The following is a 22,354-nucleotide window of genomic DNA, read 5'->3' on the forward strand; positions in this document are numbered from 1 at the left end:
TATTTTGTTTGGGGTATTTATACCACTTCTTTTCATTCATTGGTTGTGCTACCATTTAATTGTATGAATTAATTATTTGGATTTGTTAAATGTTTGTGTAAAGGTAAGTGTGAAAATTTTGTAAATAATTGAAGGAAAGTTGGGAATTCGTATTATTTTTATTTATTTATTATGAAAGATATGGTATGAATTTATTATGGAGATATAGTAAATAAAAAGATGTAGAGGAATATATATAGATAAGTTTTCACATTGAACATGTAAATGAACGTGAATATTTTGAAATTAAAAAATAAGTATATTTTACAACTTTTTTCGTTGGTTATGATCTCCATTTATTCTTTTAAATAATGAGATTATTTATGAAATTGTTAAATCTTTGATGTAAAGATAAGTGTAAGACATTTTGAGGAAGAATAGGCAGAAATGTTGAATTTTGTATTTTTTTTTTATTAATTCGGATAAAGCTGTAGAAAGTATCGCGAGAGAGCTTGAAAGTCTTTGTTAGAGGGTAAAATATGAGGTACGCACTTGCTTGTGTTGCTGATTTGTTATATAAAGAAAGGGAAGGGTGGACAAAAATTTCTTAGTATGGTGTTATTGTATAGAAAGTAATCCACACATATTAGACCATGATATGGCGTTACATAAATCTTGAAATTTAAAAGATTTTTACAGATTTAATTAAAATACTACTAAGATTTTCAATGATATCCCTGGATGTAATTTAACTTCAAGCCCTCATTCATGAAAACACCAACGACATGAACATGAAAGAAATAATTATATGTTGATATCATTATTTTAAAGTTATAACTGAAGATTGATGTCTCAATTTAAGAAAATATATATTTAAAATATCTTATTTTTCATCTCTCCTCATCATTGCTACTACAATTTATTACATTTTCTACCTTTTATGTTTATAATTCTTAAAATATTTTTTTTATTTATCTCTCCAGGTTATTACCATAATTAATTATTCTTATTCACAAAATTTTCTTTTTCCTTAATAATTTTTTTTCCTTTGATTTATAAAATTTGAATAAAGAAGAAAATCTCAAATATTTTATTTTTCTTTTTTCGTAATATTACTGCAACCTATTATATTTTTTTATTTCTTCTCATTATTAATATAAAAAAAAAATTAATTCATCTTCCCACCTTCTATTTCTAAGGTTTTCTAAATAAAATCTTATTTATCTCTCATTCTTATTATCATAACTATTAAATTATTATTATTATTATTCTCCAAATTTCTTTTTTTTTTCTTAATTTTTCTCTCTTGACCTATAAAATATATCTAAAAAGAATAAAAAATATCTCTTTGACCAAAAATCATAGTTCTCCTTTTCTTGAGTTTTTTAAATATTTTTTTATTTATATTTTATGTTAAAAAACTCAAAAGAAGTTATAAAATAATGTCTAACTTAATATTTTTTTAAGACTTAATTATGATACTCATCTTTATATTATTATTATGATAAATATATTTACCTTATTTATCTCTCTTCTCACTATTACTACAATTTATTGTCTTTCATCTCTCCTTATCATTACTACAATTTACTCATTATTTTCTTAAATTCGTTTTCTAACCTTCCATTTTTATATTTTTAAAAAATCAAAAATCTTATTATCTCTCCACCTTATTATCATAAACTCAAAAAAGTTATAAAATAGTGTCTTATTTAATATAATATTTTAAAACATAATTATGATACTCACCTTTATATTATTATATTATGATAAATATATTTACCTTATTTATCTCACTTCTCATCATTACTACGATTTATTGCCTTTCATACCTCCTCATCATTACTACAATTTATTATTTTTTCTTAATTTCATTTTTTTTTTTTACCTTTTTTAGTAGTTTTTTTTAAATGAAAAATCTTATTATCTCTCCTCCTTAAACATATCCTTATTGTCATGATTTATTATTATTATTCAGAAAAAAATTCTTCTTTTGATCTATAAAATCAGTTTAATTTTTTTTTTAAAAAAAACAAATACCTTATTTATCTCTCTCTCCTCATATTACTACTATTTATCATTTTTTTCTTAAATTCCTCTTTCTATCTTCTATTTTTTAAAAGTTTTTTAAAGAAAAATAATATCATCCATCTCTCTTCCTTATTATCATAATTTATTATTATTCATGAAATTTCTATTATTTCCTTATTTTTTTCCTTTTGATCTACAAAATTTGCCAAAATTATCTCTTTGACTAAATATTATAATTAGTTTTTTTTCTCCTATTCTTGACTTCATATATTTTTTTGTTATTTATGTTCTATGTTAAAAAAATTCAAAAAATACTATAAACTATAATCTTGTTTACTTTTTAAGTAGTTATATATATTAAGTTTAATTGATATATTTTTATAATTTCATATTTCAAATGTTACATAAAAAAGTAGAAAGAGAGAGAAGTGACTATAGATAAAGTAAAATAAAAAGTAACTATTTTAACTTCTTTTCATTTTCTGTGTTTTCTTTTTGTGGTAATTTTTTTTTAATTTTTTCTTTCCTTTTACTTTTTACTCAATTTATTACTATCTTCTTACTTTTATCTATATTTTTTACTTTCATAAAAGAGAATAAAAAATTTATTGTCCTTATAACTTTTCATATCATTTCAGTACTCTCTATACTCATTGTTTGTAAATAAAAAATATTAGAATGAGAGAAATAATACTTCATGGTGGGCATTATTTTCACGGTTCACAAATTGAATGTTAGAGGATATTTTGATGTCTTTAGATCTTCGGTATATTGAATTCCTAAATAGAATTTCTTTCTTTTTTTGCTAGATTCATATATAATAATTCTTGCTGGCATAAAATGATCAAATCGACACATGTATATTCTAATGAATTCATTTATACAAACAAATCAAAAAAATCGATTTATCTAAGGTAGTAAAATCTTCTTTTGCTATGAGTTCTCTATTTTATCTCTTGCATAATTTTTATTTATAAAAGAAAGCAAAATGAATTTACCTGAAGTAGTAAATCTTCTCTTGTAACGATTCTTCTATTTTGTTAATTTACCTGCATTATGTGCTCACCTAATGTCATTTGTATAAACAAAACATTTTTATTTTATTTGAGGTAATAAAGCTTTTCAAAATTTTAATCTACCTGGAGTAGAAATCTTCTCTTGCAATGATTCTTCCATTTTGTTAATTTACCTTCCGCTTATGTGATTTCCTACCTAATTTTATATACAAACAAATCAAAAATTTGATTTATCTGAGATAGTGAAGCTTTTAAAAATTCAATTTACCTTGAGTTGTACATCTTCTCTTGCAAAGATTCTTCCATTTTGTCAATTTACCTTCAGACACTACTAAAAAAGGGCCAAAAAGAGACGGATAAAAGCGACGTAGTCCGTCGCTTTTTTGGCCAAAAGCGACGAAAACGCGACGCAATCACTTCTGTCGCTTTTTTGCTCAACGCTTTTTCAAAATCGACGGACTGCGTCACAGTTTGACTTTTTTTTTTTTTTTTTTAACAAAAGCGACGGACTCCGTCGCTCAATTTTCATTTTCATTTTTTTTTATTTGCAAAAGGAGACGCAGTCCGTCGCTTTTGCGGAAATTTTATTTTTGAAAATCCCAGAAAAAGCGACGGACAAAAGGACCCTGTCCGTCACTTTTCTGAAATTTATTTTTTGGAAAATCCAAAAAAGTGACGGACAGAACCACGCTGTCCGTTGCTTTTTCTGCAATTATTTTGATAGCAGAATGCTGCCCACCTGCAAATTTAATTCAATTCAATTCTATACTATTCAGCCCAATCAAACACACACAATTATAAACAATCTACACAAAACATAAAACAAGAAACTTAAAATAACATTCAAAAGTATCTAAATCAAAATTTAAAGACTTATAAAGTCTTTCAAAATTTGGTTCAAAATTTGTTTCAAAATTTCAAAAAATTCATAAATGTCCAGAGATCTAAACTAGGGAGTGGGTTCTACACAATCATCCTCATCATCAGTACTGTCATCGTTGGTTTCCTCAAGAGCCGAAGTAGTAGGTCGACGAGCGAGGTTTATCACTTGTTCTTTGATTTGCTGAACGGTCTTGCTCATGCTTTGTTGTTCAGCTACTCTTCTCCGCTCTGACTCTTCCAGTACCGATGTAAGTTGAGCTATTTGAGCCGACATAGCAGCAATCTGAACACCGTCTAGTGCCTCGGCTTGACATGACGATCCAATACCTTCTAAGCCTGACTGGAGTCGTCTTACATCATTTCGATATTCTAGACCATAACATCTACCCTTGTGTGTCCCCCCTACCACTTTTTCTTTCCAAATCTGGGTGGACAGTTCAGGTGTCAATTGGACCGAACTATCTAGATTCTCAGCGACGTACTGATGAAAGTCATTTTGCATATTAAATATAAAAATTGACATTAATATATATACATAACATAAATATATTCACTATTAACATATATTATTCATATTAAATAACTTCCAAAAGTTTGTTCGGCTCTTTCCTCCACCCACACATTCGGATCCGACTCATTTTCTTTCTTCCTGACACGAGTCTTCTTGAAAACCTCCTGTTCAATGGGAGTGCGTCCCAATTCTTTTTCCTATAAATAAAAACGGAAATTTATAACGATATATATGAATCAACTAATTATTTATTTAAAATTTTGAATTAGAAGTTACCATCTCTCTTACAATTGTTCCAACTAACTTTGCACCTCTGGTGTGCAACGAGCCACCCTTAAGACTTCCTCTATCCTTTTTGGCTTGGTATGATATTTCCTTAAACTTGTCTGTGTTTAAATACAGACCTAGTTCATCAAAAACATGAGGCAACATTCAATCCGGACGTTCAACACTATCCCGAACTTTCTTTAGCCAGGCAGACAGTCTGGCGGATGCCTTCCTCTCAAATGTGGTCGTAATGACATGATTGTGCCTCGGCTCCCAAGTACACATAGTCTGAATAAAAAAATTGAATAACGTTAATTAAATCGATAGTAAAAAAAAGTAAAGTATACTAAGCTTAACTAAAAAATATATACCTTAAAGTTATTAAACATCGCCTGGCGTATACAATTTGAGATCTCGCTCCAAGAGTGATAAGCCTGTGTATAGAGTCTTCTAACACAGTCTTTTAAAGCCCGGGCAACATCCTTTGCCGGATGACACCTGTAAAACACATAATAAATATGTTAGTTCATGAATAATATATTAAAGTATAAGAAATAAATAAAATAAACTAACAAATAGATAACAAAACAAACTTACGATGATCCATCCAGCTCAATCATGACTCTACCAAGTCTGTCCTTTTGATCAGGAACTAGAGGAGGCATCTCATCATTTGGAGTAGCACTAGGTGTAGCTGTAGTTGAGGGTGATACATCAGGATGCACATAACGCTGAGTCAATGAAAGCGTACCGAACATAGCATCTGACTGCTCGCTACTAGAATCTCTAATCCTCATGGCAGATAACTGAGGAGATGTACCTGTGGGAGATGGAGTACCTGCCGATAAGGGTCATGCTCGATGAATAGCCTGTAAAGGTAGGTCCTCATAGCGTAGTGAAGGCAATACCTGTGAAGTAGAGGAAGCACCGACTGATCGACGATAATTAGGATAATATTGTTGAGGATATGTCGTACCAAATGGAACAACAAGTATATGAGTATCATGGCTGATGCACTGTGGCGCAGAAGAAATAGATCTTGCAATATCCTTAGGATCTATGGGTCTTCTAGACTTTTTCTTTTTTGCCTGTTTAGTCTGGCTAACTCCAAGATGCTCGCGATGTCTATCACCGTCAGTGCCTGATGATATATGTATGTAAATTTATATGTATAATATATATAAAAATCATAAATTCAATAAAATTAGCAAAATACACTAACTTACATATATATACTAGCTAGCTTTCATTCTACACTATTCCTCGCTTGTTTCAATTCCATCATTCTCCCATTCTTCCTCCTCAGTTGTTTCATTTACATTATCGTCCCATTCTTCGTCATCAAATGATTCATTTTCCTCATTCTAGGATATTTCTTCCTCAACATTTAGTATCCATCATCAGATACTTCTTCTAATATGTGTTGAGGATGTTGTAGTGTGGTTTCCAATTCAACATCAACTTGTTGTTGAACAATTGCAACATCGTTTTGATTCGCCACATCTAAGACATGTCAATTTCAGTTCTTCCCATAGGCTTACTTTTTATAACAACCCACCAATTAGCTTTGTCTCTACGCAATGGATATGGAGCGTAATACACTTGTTTAGCATTTTGTGCAATGATAAAAGGATCATAACTTCTGTATTTCCTGGTGTGCTTAACTTCAATTATATTATGTTGATGGTCCACCTTTGTGCCTCTATGTGATGGGTCAAACCACTCACACCAAAACAATACAATCTTCTTCTTAGGCCAACCTGAATACCTCACTTCAATAATCTCATGAATGACACCATAATAGTCAATAGTTTGGCCAGTACCATCAACATCACCTTATATGTAGACACCGCTATTATTTATTTTCTTGTTCCTAGAAACTTCTTCAGTTTGAAACTTAAACCCATTGACACAATACTTATTCATTGTCAGTACTTGAGATTCCGATTCAAGTGCTACTTCTTTCACTAATTGCAAATGTTGGACACTTGAATATTCATCGTAAACCTACGTGATTGTTATTTCAAGTAATATAATTTAGTATAACATGCATATATTATTAAATACTTAGTGATTTCACACTTACATAGTTGTATAGCCATTTGGAAAATTCTGTATAGAAGGCTTCATTACTCCATGTGTTTACGAACAAGCTGATCATTTTACATTCACTACCAAAAACGCGCTTATTAGCCACAGTATAATAAACCGTGGCTAAATTAACATAAAAATATAATTTTCTCCACATATTAAGAACTGTCGCTACAATATTATGGCAAAATCACGCGGTATAATCTCCCTCCCTTTTTTCCCATTCCCCCCATTAATTTCAATAAATTTATTTTTTACCAAAAAAGAAGAAGAAAAGAAAAGCATAGCAGCAACATCACGTCTCTCCATATCCCCAAAATATCAGAACCGCTTGTTTCGCATTACAAAGGAAAACGATTGTTCATCTTTCCCAAAAACAATAGTAGCAGAGGAAAACGATTGCTTTGTATCTTAGTTCAGGTACGAACCTCGAGTCCAGGTACACAGATCTGTTTGCTTCAATTTCCTCAGGTGCAATTTTTTCCTTCTTAAGGATGGCATACAAATTTCGATTACGATTTACTCTTTGAGATTTTACTTTCAAAACAACTTTTGCACTTTTACAAGTCTCTATCTCATGTTCTTTGGCTAGTTAATTGTTATAAATTTGCTCCTGATTATGCCTGCAAATTGAAAATAAAAAAAAGCTTACGAGTTCAGATTTGGGCTGACAGTGGGGAATAAAGGAGGCAGTCAAGTTAAACAAGGATAAAGTTTTAATCAATCATATCCGTGGAACTAAAAGCATCGTAGGTGATTCATTTCCTCAATAAGGATTAATACATCAGTTTTGTAATTTTTATTGAGCAACCTACTATGGAACATCACAACTTTTTCTCTCTGTTTTTCCCACTTTGATGAGGTGAGTGATGAGAAAGATAATACTTCAAGAATCAATATACATTAGGATTTGTCATAATTTAGCAATTCTAAAGTAGAATTAACCTGCTGAAAGAATAAAAAGAAGTAAAATTAACCCCAAATTGAGATTAAGTAGTCACAAATGAGAATCTAAGTAAAATTAAAGACAATTCTCTCTTAGTTTACAAGAAATCATACATGAAAATAGGATCTCATCATGTTCGGTCATATCAGATGTAGATTAGGTTGATTCCTATAGCCTTAGAGTTTTGTGGGCTCGCTAAAGGAAATGATAAACCTATGAAGATATCTTTGTAGGTCAGTTAAAATTCTTTACAAATTGTCATGCAAAGAAACTTTCTAAACTGTGAAAACAAGAACAACATATGGTTCATTATAGGTAAAGTCAACAATAACAACATACCCCGTGTAATTCCGCAGTGTGTGGTCTGGAGAGGGTAGAGTACACATAGACCTTACTCCTACCTCATGGAGGTAGAGACGTTGTTATTGAAAGACCCTCGGCCAAGTAACATTATAGGTAATAAAGTCCCACTGCTATAATAGCTTAAATGCATTGTCTTAAGTATCTATATCTTTCATATATTGTCACTTTTATATGGATTGTTTTGGTGGGATTTTTTTTTACCTGGAATGAAGGTTGGTCTGTTTTTCAAGTTTTTGTTGTTGTGTGGAGCAAGGTCTCTTTGTGTAGGGATCTCGGTGGTCTTCAGAAAATTGAGGTTTTCCCCTCATCTGGTGTATTAACTAGCTCTAGATTATTTTCTTGTACTTTGTGGGGAATTTGACTGATTTTTTGGGAAAGAAAAAATCCTTTTCCATAGGTTTGTCAGCTGTTGAGGTTTTTCCTTTCTATAAGAGATAAGTTTTACGGGTCTAACTCTTTTATGTTATCCTGTACTGAACGTGATTTTCCGTTAGATTTTGCTTAGAGATTTCCATTAGTTTATTGCTTTGTATTCTCTCACGAGTACATTTCAAGCTCAAAAAGAGTTATACTTGGACTAGTCAACTAGCTTCTCTACTGTTCTTTTGTTTTCATTGGTTTTGTTTTGTTTCAGTTTGTTGTGTTAGTGAAATTGGTAATTGCAAGTGTGTGATTTATTTGTTTTCTGGTAACTACTTGCAAACATCAATAATTGCTCTTAAATGGTAATGTGGATATCAAAGCGACTAAATACAAGCTTCTTATGGCTGTTAGTGTATGTCATTGCAATTTGTGGGGAAGTCTTGCAGTCTTGTGTCGTATAAGCTGGTGACTTATCTAGTTGTATCTCAGACTATAATTAGGATCTTTTCTGTATGAGGTGGGCATAGTTACATAATTAGGTTTCTTTACCTTGAGGTTTATTTGAGAACCACACTATTATACAGAATAAAATGTGTTGTTTGTTACTTATTTTTATCTATACTTGATTAATGATAAGAGCAAAAATTGGGAAGGCCGGTGTGCCGAAGTGAAGTTGTATTGTCAACTTTACTAAAAAAGAATGGTAATTTTGTGAATGAAGAAGGGAATATTTTAGCTGTAAGTTTCAAATACTCGTCTATTTTTGTGACAGTCTTGATATAGAAATGATATGTCTTGTTCTATTTCGAATGTATTTCTTTTAAAAATCTTCTTTAAGTTATGTAACTTTATCCTACACATGGTTAAAAAAGGTTTTTGGACTAAAGCTATTTGATAGTTGCATTATATATTTTATTAGATGTCAAAGTTTATGGTATAGCAACATGTTGCTTGAATCTTAGTAGTACCATGTAAGTATAAGAATTTTTTTTCCTTCTCTCCATCTTTTTTGTACGCAAGTGTCCTTTTCATCGCTCATTCCACTTTTGAAATGTGTGACACCAACATCTGCTTGCTGACTACACTTGTGGTATCAATATATGACCCATTGACAACATTTTAAGCTCTCTAATTTTCTTTGGTGTGTAGAAAATAACAGTAGGAAAACCTAAAACATACCCAACAAATCATTGAATTTTAAAGTCTAATGTTTAGGAAAAGCTAGACACAAATAAGTCCAACTCCTATTTAGACATGCTAAACACAGTAGTTTCCTGGAAAATTCGGCATATAGAATCATCCAGTCCCATTGCCATCCACCCCTTAATAAATTTCACCACTTATTTTTTTTTTATTAGTTCTAATAAGTGCAGGACAGGTTATGCTTTAATTTTGCAATACTTGCTAATGAGTTGATTAACAATTCATTAACAACAATGTTGGTATGTCTCTCTCATGTCTTTTATTTTATTTGTAGGATAAAATATTGGAGCATCTAGAAGATCAAGAACATGCTGCTACTTTAGGTGTTCCGTTGAAGTTATTGGCTCATCCCAATGACGTCATTGGAAAAATGTATGGAGTTGAACATTCTGGTCGTGTGCGTGGTATAGGTGGTAATGTTTGTCCTTCAACTGTTTTTGGGATGCCTAGACATTCAATTAGTCATGCAAATGCTGGTAGTTTCAGTAATATGTCTCATCAACGTGTTGAAGACCTAGAGAAACATGTAGAATCTTTGGAAGAGAACTGACTGGATATGAAGAGACCAAGGAAAAGCTTGAGGAAACCAAGAAACGACTTGCACAAAATGAGAATCACTTGAAAACTCTTCATAGGTTCTTACAAGCCAAATTTGGTAATGAATTGCCTAGTTTCAACATAGATTCTTCTTAATTTATATATATATATATATATATATATATATATATATATATATACACACACACACATGGTGTTGCTTCAACTTTTTGCATTTTGATTACACTAGCAGTACTTTTTGCTATCTTTATTGATGAAACTCACATTTTGTTTTAATATGTATGATGAATAGATCATTAAAGTAATGCTTGTGCATTTATCACTGTATTAGCACCAGTTCATTGCAGGGAATTAATTGCATTTTTTTAAAAAAAATTTGTACACAGTTGCCACGGTTCAGCCTTGGCTAATCTTAAAATAAATCTGAAAAATACGCAAAGTACCTACATTTTATTAGCCACGGTTTCTGTCATGGCTAATTAGAAATTATAAATATAATTTATTTTTCAGACAAATAACTTTACCTACGAACAAAGCGTGGCTAAATTTTAGATCAACCCTGGCTAAATAAATGTAACCACGAGTGTAAAAATCGTGGCAAATCTACTCGCGACTCCCGTTTTGGGCACACTACCAACCGTGGCCAATTGACTGTGGACAAAGTGTATTAGCTACGGTTTATGTATGATTTAGCCATGGTTTTGGGCGTGACTAATGCGCGTGTTTTTTGTAGTGATTCAAGTATTTCGTTAGTTAATGAACACTTATTAGCATGTAATTTGATAACATATTTTTAACACTTACTTATTAGTTAATGCACACTTATTACTGGACAATTAACCAAAATATGTGTCACAATTGATTTCATTTACATATTAGTGAAGCCTCACTTTCCATGCTTTTTAGATCCTCGACCATTTTGATTAAAAATTGATATCGGTGGAAATGAAGGATTAATATCGCCTTCATCATTGTGATTGGGCATGTTTCTCCTACATGACACATCATCACTAAAGTAATAAGAATAAAAATCATCAGTTTCTCTCCCAATATGACCTTGAACAAATGATCCTTCGATCTTTCCCCTTTGCTTAATTGTTTGCTTGATTCTGTCAATTTTTCTGCATGTATATATGTATATATATATATATTAATAAAAGACTTGGAGAATATACATAACTTAGTGAATATTTCAAATGGATACCTCTCAAATGGATACATCCACCTTGTTTGAACCGAACCTTCGAGTCGAGCCTCTTGTACAAGGTGAATTGGAAGATGCTCCATCACATCAAAGAAACCACATGGAAATATCTTCTCCAACTTAGTAGTAATAACAACAATATTTTCCTCCATCCTGTCTAAAACTAATTTCCAACAACTTTCCAGAACACAAGTCTTTAAAAAAAAGACTTACCTCTGTGATTGGTTTCCATATCCTTTCTGGTAGATGGCTAAAAGCGATAGGAATTAAGGTTTCCATAAACACATGGCAATTATGACTTTTCATACCTATCAATTTTCCTTCATTCATATCTGCCCGCTTTCATAAATTCGAAGCATAGCCCTTTGGCATCCTCAAATTTTTAACCCACTCACAAATTTCACGTTTCTCATCCAATGTGAATGAAAAGCTAGCTTTGGGCTTAACTATTCTACCATTAGGTAATTCCTGCAGCCATAACTCTTTTATCCTACAATATTCCTTTAAGTCCATTCTGGCTTTTGGATTGTCTTTTGTCTTACCCTTAACATCCATCATTGTGTTAAACAAATTGTCAAAATAATTTTTTCAATGTGCATCACATCAAGATTATGTCGTAGCAAATTTTCCTTTCAATACAACAACTTCCAAAATATGCTTTGTTTGGTCTAATTATGTTCAACACTATATCCAGGAAGTCTAGAAGGTGAAGCTTATGTAACTTTAGGTAATTGAGAAACTCTCTCCCAAATTTGATGCCCTGTGAGTAATGGAGGTGGGAGGTCACTTTCAACCTTATTTTTCCTAAATGCATTTTTCATCTTTCTAAACTCATGGTCCATTGGCAAAAACTGGCGATGACAATCAAACCATGTATTTTTTCTGTCATGCTTTAAAGTGAATGACTTACTATTTTCCATGCAATACAGACATGCTAGCTTTCCAGTTGTCATCCAACCAGACAGCATCTCGTATGCAGGAAAATCATTAATAGTCCACATTAAAGAAGCACGCATAACAAAATTCTGCTTAGTTGATATATCATAAGTCAAAACGCCTCCAAACCACAATTGTTTGAGCTCATCTATCAATGGTTGTATATAGATATCAATCAAACTTTTTGGATTACGGGGACCTGGAATAACACAACTTAGAAAGATGTAGGGACTGGTCATGCACATTTCAGGAGGAAGATTATACGGAGTAAGAAATACCGGCCAACATGAATAAGGCGAAGCTGCATGAGAGAATGGTGTAAAGCCATCTGAACACATCCCCAATCTAACATTTCTTGGTTTACTAGAAAAATCAGGATATACATTATCAAAATGTTTCCATGCTTCACCATCAGAGACGACCTTCTATATTCACGATGCCATCTCATATGTGGGGGCAGACCTCATCGATACATACAACCTCTTTAACTTAGGAATGAGAGGTAGATAATGCATCGCCTGAACTGGGACCATCTTTCTAGCCGGAGTCCCAGTTGGGGAATTCTTTTGGGTGGGGTGGTAGCTGGGGTTAGCCGACGACGGGGGGAGGATGATGGCACCGACAACGGACGGTGGTGGTGGCGACAATCGATGGTTTGGCGACGGGGCGAGAAGGGAGAGAAGAGAGAGAAAAGAGAGAAAGAGAATGGGAAATTTGGGGGAAACCCATCACTGCTGTAACATAATTAAATGAAAAGCGACGGACAACGTCTCTTTGTCCGTCGCTTTTTAAAAAATGTTTGACCTACATTTTGACCAAAAAGCAACGGACTAAATGACACTGTCCGTCGCTTATTTAAAGTGTTGACCATATATTATTGACCAAGAAGCGACAGACTTAAAGATGCCGTTCGTCTCTATAATAAAAAAAATTAATAAAATAAAATATATTAAAAGCGACGGACGGCGTCACTATACATATTAAATAAATGTTTATTAATTATATATATATATATATATATATGGCGCAAAATTCCGCGAAAAAAGCGACTAACTAAGAGATGCCGTCCATTGCTTTTTGTAAAATAATTTTATAAATAATTATTTTTATTAAAAAGCGTCGGATAGCGTGACAAATGGCGTCGCTTTTTGGAGCGACGCCGTCTGTCGCTTTTCTATCCATCGTTTTTTTGTAGTTTTTTAGTAGTGAGATTATGTGGTTCAGATTATGTGCTATTCTACCTTTTTTTTTATATAGATTTTTAATTGGTTGATTGCAATAAGTTCTTGACAACCGTTACAACTCTTCATTCTCTATCGCAACAATAAAGATATTCTTTATGTTAAAAACTTTTCATTATCCTCTTTAATTGTAAGTTAATGATGCATTAGAGGTATTTAATAGATTATTGAAACGAATAAAAAAATTCAAAAAATTGAGAAAAAAGATAAATAAGAATGATGTCCATAGAGAGGTGCCACATAGGATTGCTTAGATTCAACTTTATATATATATATAGATTTTGAGTATCCCTAGGTATTGTTTGGGGGGTTAACGTTTTATTATAATAATAAAAGAGGCTGAATGACCTTACAAGTTTCTATACTTGACTCGAATTGTCAACTAAACTTTTCTATTTACAATATTGTCAACTCAATACTTAAATTCAATAAAACACAAATTTTTCAAACTCATTTGACCGGCTATTTAATAGTCAAGTTGGAACAAATGCGTAATTTCATTCTCTAAAGGAACGTAAATAGAAAATTTTAGACTAAAAATTATTAAAAGAAATAAATAAGAAGACAAATAAATAGATATAAAATTTATCACATCTTTCTCTTTTTCTCAATATTTTTTCTCTTTCTACCCATTATCATCACTATCGTTTAGGGATAAGCCTAAATACAGGTAAACCGTCCAATCCGTCCAAAATTTTATCGTTACGCTCAAGATAGTTTGAATTCGGTCAATCTCAATTTATTTAAACCGTAATCCATTTAAAAAAAATCTTCAATTGAGCCCAATTTAGTCTTCAATTTCAATATGTTTTAATCATTTCTATTTGTATTGATGTAATATATGCTCTCATATTGAAGGTATGAATTATTATTATATATTTTATATCTTCTAAGATTTTTCTGTGCATTTGTAACTTTTTATTTTATTTTCTTGAGTTGAAATTCAAATTGTGGTTATAAAAGTTGGTAATAATATGTTAACATTATTGATATTAAGCGGATCAAATTGGGCGGGTCATCGCCCAACCCAATTTTTAGCCCATTTGAGGAGGGGCAGATCCACCCTATGTGAAGAGTTGTCAACCGACATAGCTTCGTTGAAATTTTTTAGTATTATATATAATATTAATGACACTATCTGAACAATTGACTTTTTTGGCTTGTTTTAGTCCATTTTAGGAGAGGGACAGATCCACTCTATGTGAAGAGTTGCCAACCGACACTGCTTCGTTGAAACTGAACAATTAACCTTAGCGCGAATGGAATTGTCATTCTTACCAGCATGGCTGAGTTCGAGCCATGACAACTTTTAATTTTGGGTCATTTTAAGAGAAAAGTTTAATAGCATAGGGATTTGAACTTCCAACCTCCTATTCATAGTCAAATTAGGCTAAAATTACCAATTGCACTAGAATGTTTAGTACTCCCTATGTTCCTAATTACTTGTCTACATTTTCTTTTTTAGTTGTCTCTAATTACTTGTCCATTTTGATAAATCAAGAAAGGACATTTTTTTTTACCCATTATACCCTCAATTAATTACTTTGAAAAATGTAGAAATTCTTGAAATCCTAAGTTTTTAATTCATCCACTGCATAATTAATAGGGGTAAAATGGTAAACTTATTATGTCAATAATTGTTTTCTTAATAGATGTGTCAATTCAAAAGTGAACAAGTAATTAGGGACAGATGGAGTACTATCTTTGAGGAGTAGTTATACTAGTTTACTTGATTCATATTTTATTACTCCCTCCGTCCCATTTTTTGTGACACTTTTCAGATTTCAGGATTCAAACAAGTTTATTTTTTACCGCAAATTGTTCATATATCTTTTAAATATTTTGAATTGTCAATTATTGTGACTTATAATACTTTTTACACAGTTTATAAATATATATGTTTCATTTCAAAAAAATTGAAGATTCCATGCGTAAATTTCCTGTCAAACTTAAACTGTTAGACTCTCGAAAAACTAAAAGTGTCACATAAATTAGGACAGAGAGAGCAGTACATTTTAAATAGTTTTTATTAATATAATATTGTTATATCAATTATTGATTGTTTATTATTTTTAGATATCGACACGGCTTACAAATTTTTTTGCGTACACCACTGCATTTGAGTCCAAAGTAAATTTGGGCAGGCCATGATCCAACTTGATTTTTATTTTAACTCATTTTAATATCTTCAATTTCAATCCGATCGGTCCATTTGACACCCCTACTATCATTCTTCCCTCATCCAATCCCCATCTCTCTATTTCTCCCTTTCCCATTTTCATCTTCTTTAATATGTTGGCAAAAAAAATTCAGGAATCCTTTTCTAAAGGTAATTGCTTCAATGTTTTAGTGTTTGTGAGATAGAATATATGAAGAGTAACTATTGGGGAACATGGAAGGATAATTTATCGGCGACGAGGTGACAAATTTGATTATTTTGGAGAGTGAAGAGTGATTGTTGTGTCTTTGTAAAATTAGGCGAAGTGAAAATTGTGTACATAGCATATTAAGATATTTTCGTGTGATTCATTGGCATTAATGAAAGAAACGTGTTCATTCAATGGTCACCAATAAGGATGTAAGATTGCAATAAAAAATGTAGGTAGGTGGTCAAAGATAGAGATAGTAAGGAAGAAGTGGTAAGAACAAGAAAAATAAAGTACAAAATAAGTAATGCATGCATCACTAAAATTCTGATGTGGATGATGACATGTCATTTTCATTGTGTGTTTGAATTGCACGTAAAGTCAAAATGGTTTAAAGTATTGTGTTTCATTAAATTTAAGTGTTTAGTTATCAAAGTCGTAAGTAGAAGAGTTAAATTGACGATCAAAGTCAAATACATAAGTCTTGCACGTCATGCTGTCCTTGCAATTCAAGTCAAGTACAAAGACTCCTCATTCCTTCATTTAAAAAACAAGAAGTCAAAAGAAGAAAGAGATGTTTAGAACCAAATATAATATATGGTGGGGAATTTGGATAGTTAAAGGCATTTCGAAATAGTAAAATATATGGGGAATTTGAGCATTTATAGGAGGGGTACATGAGCAGAATTAAGAAAGAGTATAGGTGGAAGTGGATGGTTGATGGATATATGGAAGGTTGGATGTTGAATGGAGAGAATGCAGTATCCTCAGAACTTGGAAGATTGAAGGTCGTTTCTCTGGCATTACAGACGTGCAGCACAGAGCAATGTCGAGAGCTCCAAGCATCTCATGTTGAGAAGCACTTGAAATTTTGGGATCAATAATTTCAAGTGCTCCATTTGTAATGTTGATTTTCCTTCTTACCCACTTTACCACATCACCGCATTCTGCCTTGTCTGCTTGCCGCCCTGTTATAAGCTCTAGAAGGATTACACCAAGGCTGTATGTGTCCATTTCCTCACTAGCCCTTTTCGTGTATCCATATTCTGCAAATACGTAACAATGTTCATTAATCATCTCAAACCATTAACTTTTGTTCAAAGCATAATTCAGTACCTGGTGCCAAATAACAGGAAGCATCTGAACCCAAAGATGACTTAAATGCAGCTTCTCCAATTATCCGGTCTAGAGCAAAATCGGTCATCTTTGGTTCATAATCAGCATCAAGAAGAATATTAGTTGATTTCAGGTTTCGATGAAGTAAATGTGGGAGGTAATCTTTATGAAGATATGCAAGTCCTTGAGCTACTCCAATGGCAATGCGCAACCTAACACTCCATGGTAATTCAAAATCAGGTTTCCCAATCAGATCCCCTAGGCTTCCTCTTGCTACATATTCATATATCAAGAATATCGCATCATTAGAGTAACAAAATCCAAGAATTTTTGTGATGTTCTTATGCCTCGTCTTTGCTAAAGTATTTATCTCACATTTTGAAGAATGAGTTCCGAAATTCATTAACTTCTTCACAGCTATCAGCTCCCCACTTGGTAAATTCACAATATAAACTCTTCCAAAGGTTCCCCCATTTCCTCTAGCATTCTTATCACACATTTGCATCATCACATCATTCTCAGCAACTCTCAAAGGGTAGAAAAAAACTGATCTCCAACCATTCATTTCGGATCTTTGTTTCCTACACCGCCTTATAATGTAAAATCCAACAGCAGCAGCAATTATCGAAGAAATTGCAACAGCTGAAATTAATAAGGCGGATGCTAATTTTGAAAGATTAACACCCTTAGGCATTGCTTTTTCTTGTGAGCAAGAATTGGAGAATCCTGGACCACAGAGGTCAGGATTTCCTTGCAAAAATGAAGCAGGAAGGCCAGAAATCAATGAAGCTGGAACTCTACCGGATAGCTGATTGAATGAGACATTAAATAAAGCAAGCTTCAAGTTCTGAAGCTCTTGTGGAATTTGACCAGTAAGATTATTCTGGGAAAGATCAAGATATGTTAAAACAGGCAGTGCACCAAGTGATTTTGGTATTTCACCAATCAAATTGTTATGAGCTAGTGAGAAGGAGACTATCTTTTTGCAATTCATCAATTCAGGAACTGTTCCAGAGAGGTAATTATGTGACAGATTTAAAATGCTCATTACTGGTGAATCACACAAGTTTGTAGGAAGCTCACCATACAAACCATTGACAGATGCAGAAAATCTGTACAAGCTTCTAATCAACCCAAGACCTTGCGGAATTTTACTAGCAAACCTATTATTATCAATCTGAACTTGCTCCAACTGAGCAGCCCCTGATATGGAATCAGGAATTTCTCCAGAGAAGTTGTTGTTTTCAGCTGTGATGAGCTTTATTCGGGGCAATGACCATAACCATGAAGGAAAATCCCCGGAGAACAAGTTGTCGTGAACTTGAAACCTTTCAAGATTCATGCACTTGTTAATGGAGTCATTAGGTATTGAACCATTGAAGAAGTTTGTATGTAAACCAAGATGGACAAGACCTTTGGCTTCACATATACCATTTGGAAATGGGCCAGAAAGCTTGTTTCGTGAAACATCAAAAGATACCAAGTTTGGTAGAGAAAAGCCAACTTTTGGTAAAGTAGCAGTGATATTATTGTTTGATAAATCCAAAATGACCAAACTTTTTAAACCCTGGAACAAGTTTGGTACTATTTCACCATAAAAACCAGAGCTTTGCAAGAAAAGCATCTGAAGCTTAGTAAGTTTAGCAATATCAGGAGGAATGTGAGTGAGGAAGAATGGATTTTGAGATAGATCAAGAATGATAAGTTGAGTTAAGTTAGCAAGAATGAGAGGAAAAGGACCTGAAAGCAAGTTGCTTCCCAAGTTGAGAAATTGAAGGTGTTTCAATGAGCCTATGCCTTGTGGGATCCTTCCTTGTAGATGGTTTCTACTGAAATCAAGAATTTTGAGTGACTGAAACAGATAAATCTGGTCAGGAATAGTGCCCCAAATGAGATTGTTACTGAGGTTAAGACTCTGTAAAGAAGCACACTGTGAGAGATGCAGAGGTATAGGCTGATTAAAGAGATTATTTGCAAGATTGAGATGAACAAGATTAGGAAGTTCACAGATAGAAGATGAGATTGAACCTGAAAGATTGAAACTTACAAGGTTAATAGAAGATATGGAAGAAGAAGATGTACAAGTGATACCTCTCCAGTTACATTCACTTGTCGAGTGTTTAGACCAGCTTGAAAGAAGGTTTAAAGGGTCATTAATAGAGTCTTTAAATCTTAGAAGATTATCACCTTCATCCATAGCACAACTCACAACAAACAATGACAATGACAAAAACAGAGAGATGGAGGGTTTGCAGATAGTCGCCATTGGAGAAGGACAAACAAGCTCAGGGTTTTTAGTGAAGGAGACAGCTACAAAAAGCCACTACCAACAAAATGTGTATACAATGTACTATCATATTCCACAAATCAAAAATATAAAATAATACTTCATCGGTGTGACATGTTTAGAATTTTGAGATTTAAATAAATTAATTTTTAATAATATATTTTTTATATATCTTTTAAATATTTTGAATGGTCAATTATTGTGATTTATAATACGTTTTACATAGTTTATAAATATATATATATTTCATTTTAAAAAATTGAATATTGCATAAGCAAATTTCTGATCAAACTTATATTTATTTGACTTTCGAAAAATGAAATGTATCACATAAATAATATATTTTTTTCAAAAAGGTTCAAAAGTATTCATATTATAAATGAACTTAAAATATTCTTTTTTTCACTCGTTCATAATATTTCTCTCTTCTTTCACTTATTGGATAAAAAAATGTTCTATAATCTATTAGAATTTATTCAAGTTTGCTCTTTATTCGATCTATTAGATAAAAAGTTCCTTCACAGTTTTGGAATGACTCAAAACTACTTTCTAATTCTAATTTTATATATATCAATAATTCGTTTTAACTGTATTTTTGGCAATTATTTAGTTTCGTTTGATTTGTAAAATTTCCTTTTTGAAAGTTCTTGATTGTTCTAAATGCTTGTCTTACCTAGCTAGAAATACTTGTTTTAAATAAACAAAAAATATATTAACTAACATGTGAATTAAATTGAATATATATTGTTTAAAAATACTAATTTAGTCGGATAGAAGAGGAATCTAACTATGCATGTATGCCCCCAAAAGATAAATTTTGGTTATAAATTATTGTTGAGATTTTTTCTTTTAAGATGTTTCTTGAGAAAGAGCGTAAATACAATATCACTTAACATAATTATACAAAAATCTCAATAGCTTTAAAAAAACTAAATTTATTAAGTAATGAAAAAAAAAGATATATAACTAAGATGTTTTTTTTGGTAATAACTATAAACTACTACCATTACTCCAACATGAAAACATCAAATTTACAACCTAAAGAGTACCTCTTGTCCCAACCGCGCCCAAGAAAAGGTTTAGGACTATCCAGGTCTCAAGCAAAACCATTCTAGGAAAATAAAAAATAAGGTCTTACCAAATATAAACAAATTCATTTTGTTGATCTAAACTATTCACTCTCTAGTTAATCTTCTCAGCAGAATCTAACATCTCATGACACCCCTTGTGTTCTAGGAATGGCTATTCGATCTCTCACATCTTTCTCTATATGTACAATCGCACAAGTCATACTCACATCTATGCTTTGAAAAATCTTCTAATTTCTGGGTTCCATGTGTGATAGATCATTGCCCCCATATTGCCACAAAGACTTCCTTTTATATTTGCTTCAATTTCCTTCGTTTCAACCATTTCTGGGACATCCTTCTGAACCATTTGGACCTCTGTCCAGTTTTCTAGACCATGTCAAACTGTAGTAATCCAGTGTTGATGAGATTCTATCACCCTTGCCAAATAGAGACAATACTTTGCATCTTCCACATGAATGTTTAGTCTCATCATTCTAGATTTGGTGAGCAACCTGTTTTGGTTTGCCAATCATAAGATAAATCTATGTTTTGGCTGCATAATTTTTGTCCATATAAGATTTGCTTTCCAAAGCCTGGTTTGAGCCCCTATCAGTGCATCATAGCTCCATGTGACTGAATAAATGCCACATTTTATCAACTTGCATTTTTCATTTTGGTACCAATCTTCCATCTTAGTTTGTTAACTTCCTCAAGTACCAACTATAGTCTGTAGGTGGCATGTGATTCCATATATTTTTATGTTGCTTTATATACACTCCATGTACCCATTTTATCTAGAGAATGTCTTTTTTCTCTGAAACCTGCCATAATAAATTGTCAAATGAAGCTTCATTCTAATTTTTGCACCCCTTAACATTTAGTCCTCCAAATTTCTTTGGGAGGCACACCTTTTCCAAGTAACCAAAGGTGCCTTTCTCTGATCTACAATACTTCCTCATACGAGATCTTTTCATTTTCTATTCACTGCCTTAAGTACACTATGAGGTAAGATAAATATTGCACCCCAAAAGTTGAATATCGAAAAGAAGACAACATTGACTATTTGTAGTCTTCCTTCATAAGAGAGTTTCCTAGCATAAGTATTAGTTACCCTATCCGTAATCTTCTCCACGAGTTGGTGACATTACATCTTACCCTGTTTCTTTGAGGATGGTGACAACCCAAGATACCTAATAGGTAGAGTACTTATAGAGTATCCTGGCATGGTTAGTATCTCCTCTTTTAACTCATCAATGATCCCAGGTAGAAAAATATTGGATATCTCCACATTACCCAGTAAACCAGTGGTATCACTAAAGTGCTCCAAAGCTTCCTGGACTCTTTGAATGGACCTTATATCCCCTTTGCAGAACATCTCCAAGGGATGAAATTTGATATCTTAGAAGTTCACTTATCTTGCTAAGTGTCCGAGTGAGATATTTTGTAACCAGCACAAACAACAAAGGAGAGATTGGATCCCCTTGCCTCATCCCTCTCTGTCCGCTAAAGTAGTCATGTCCCTCTCAATTTATCCTTACAGAAAAAATTGTAGATGATATACACACAATAACCATTTGAATAAATGAGCTAGGAAAACCATACCCCTCTAGTTTTTTTGTAACAAGCTCCTAGCTAACCATGTCACATGCCTTTCTCAAGTCGATCTCCATCATACACCTTGGTGAAACCTTCCTATTGTAGTGCCTCAGTAGATCATGACATATCAATACATTGTGTACTAAAGACATCCCTTTAACAAAAGTTGCTTGTTTATCGGACACCAAGCTACGAAGTACACCCTTCAATCATTCACATAATAATTTGGAGATGCATTTATATAGGACATTAAGACATGAATTGGGTCTAAATTGACTAGCCAATTGTGGGGTAGGTACTTTGGGAATTAAAGAAATTATTATAGCAT

At 32.5% G+C, this 22,354-nt stretch overlaps 2 protein-coding genes across 2 annotated transcripts in view; one reads left to right on the forward strand and one right to left on the reverse strand.

Moving 5' to 3' along the window:
* The window catches only part of LOC125828357 (target of rapamycin complex subunit LST8-1), a 1,170,163-nt gene that overhangs the window by 556,819 nt on the left and 590,990 nt on the right, over nt 1-22,354 (forward strand). The gene's annotated exons all lie outside the window — the stretch shown is intronic.
* Nucleotides 16,465-19,405, reverse strand: LOC125828342 (probably inactive leucine-rich repeat receptor-like protein kinase At5g06940). Its single transcript, XM_049507655.1, has 2 exons — nt 17,074-19,405; nt 16,465-17,003 (listed from the first exon to the last, which is right to left on the reverse strand). Exons 1-2 carry the CDS (start codon nt 19,337-19,339, stop codon nt 16,645-16,647), a joined length of 2,625 nt encoding a protein of 874 aa, XP_049363612.1. The 5' UTR covers nt 19,340-19,405; the 3' UTR covers nt 16,465-16,644.

This window comes from Solanum verrucosum, unplaced genomic scaffold (assembly GCF_900185275.1).
Source record: "Solanum verrucosum unplaced genomic scaffold, falcon-dt-bn FXZP01000048.1, whole genome shotgun sequence".
Classification (NCBI taxonomy): domain Eukaryota; kingdom Viridiplantae; phylum Streptophyta; class Magnoliopsida; order Solanales; family Solanaceae; genus Solanum; species Solanum verrucosum.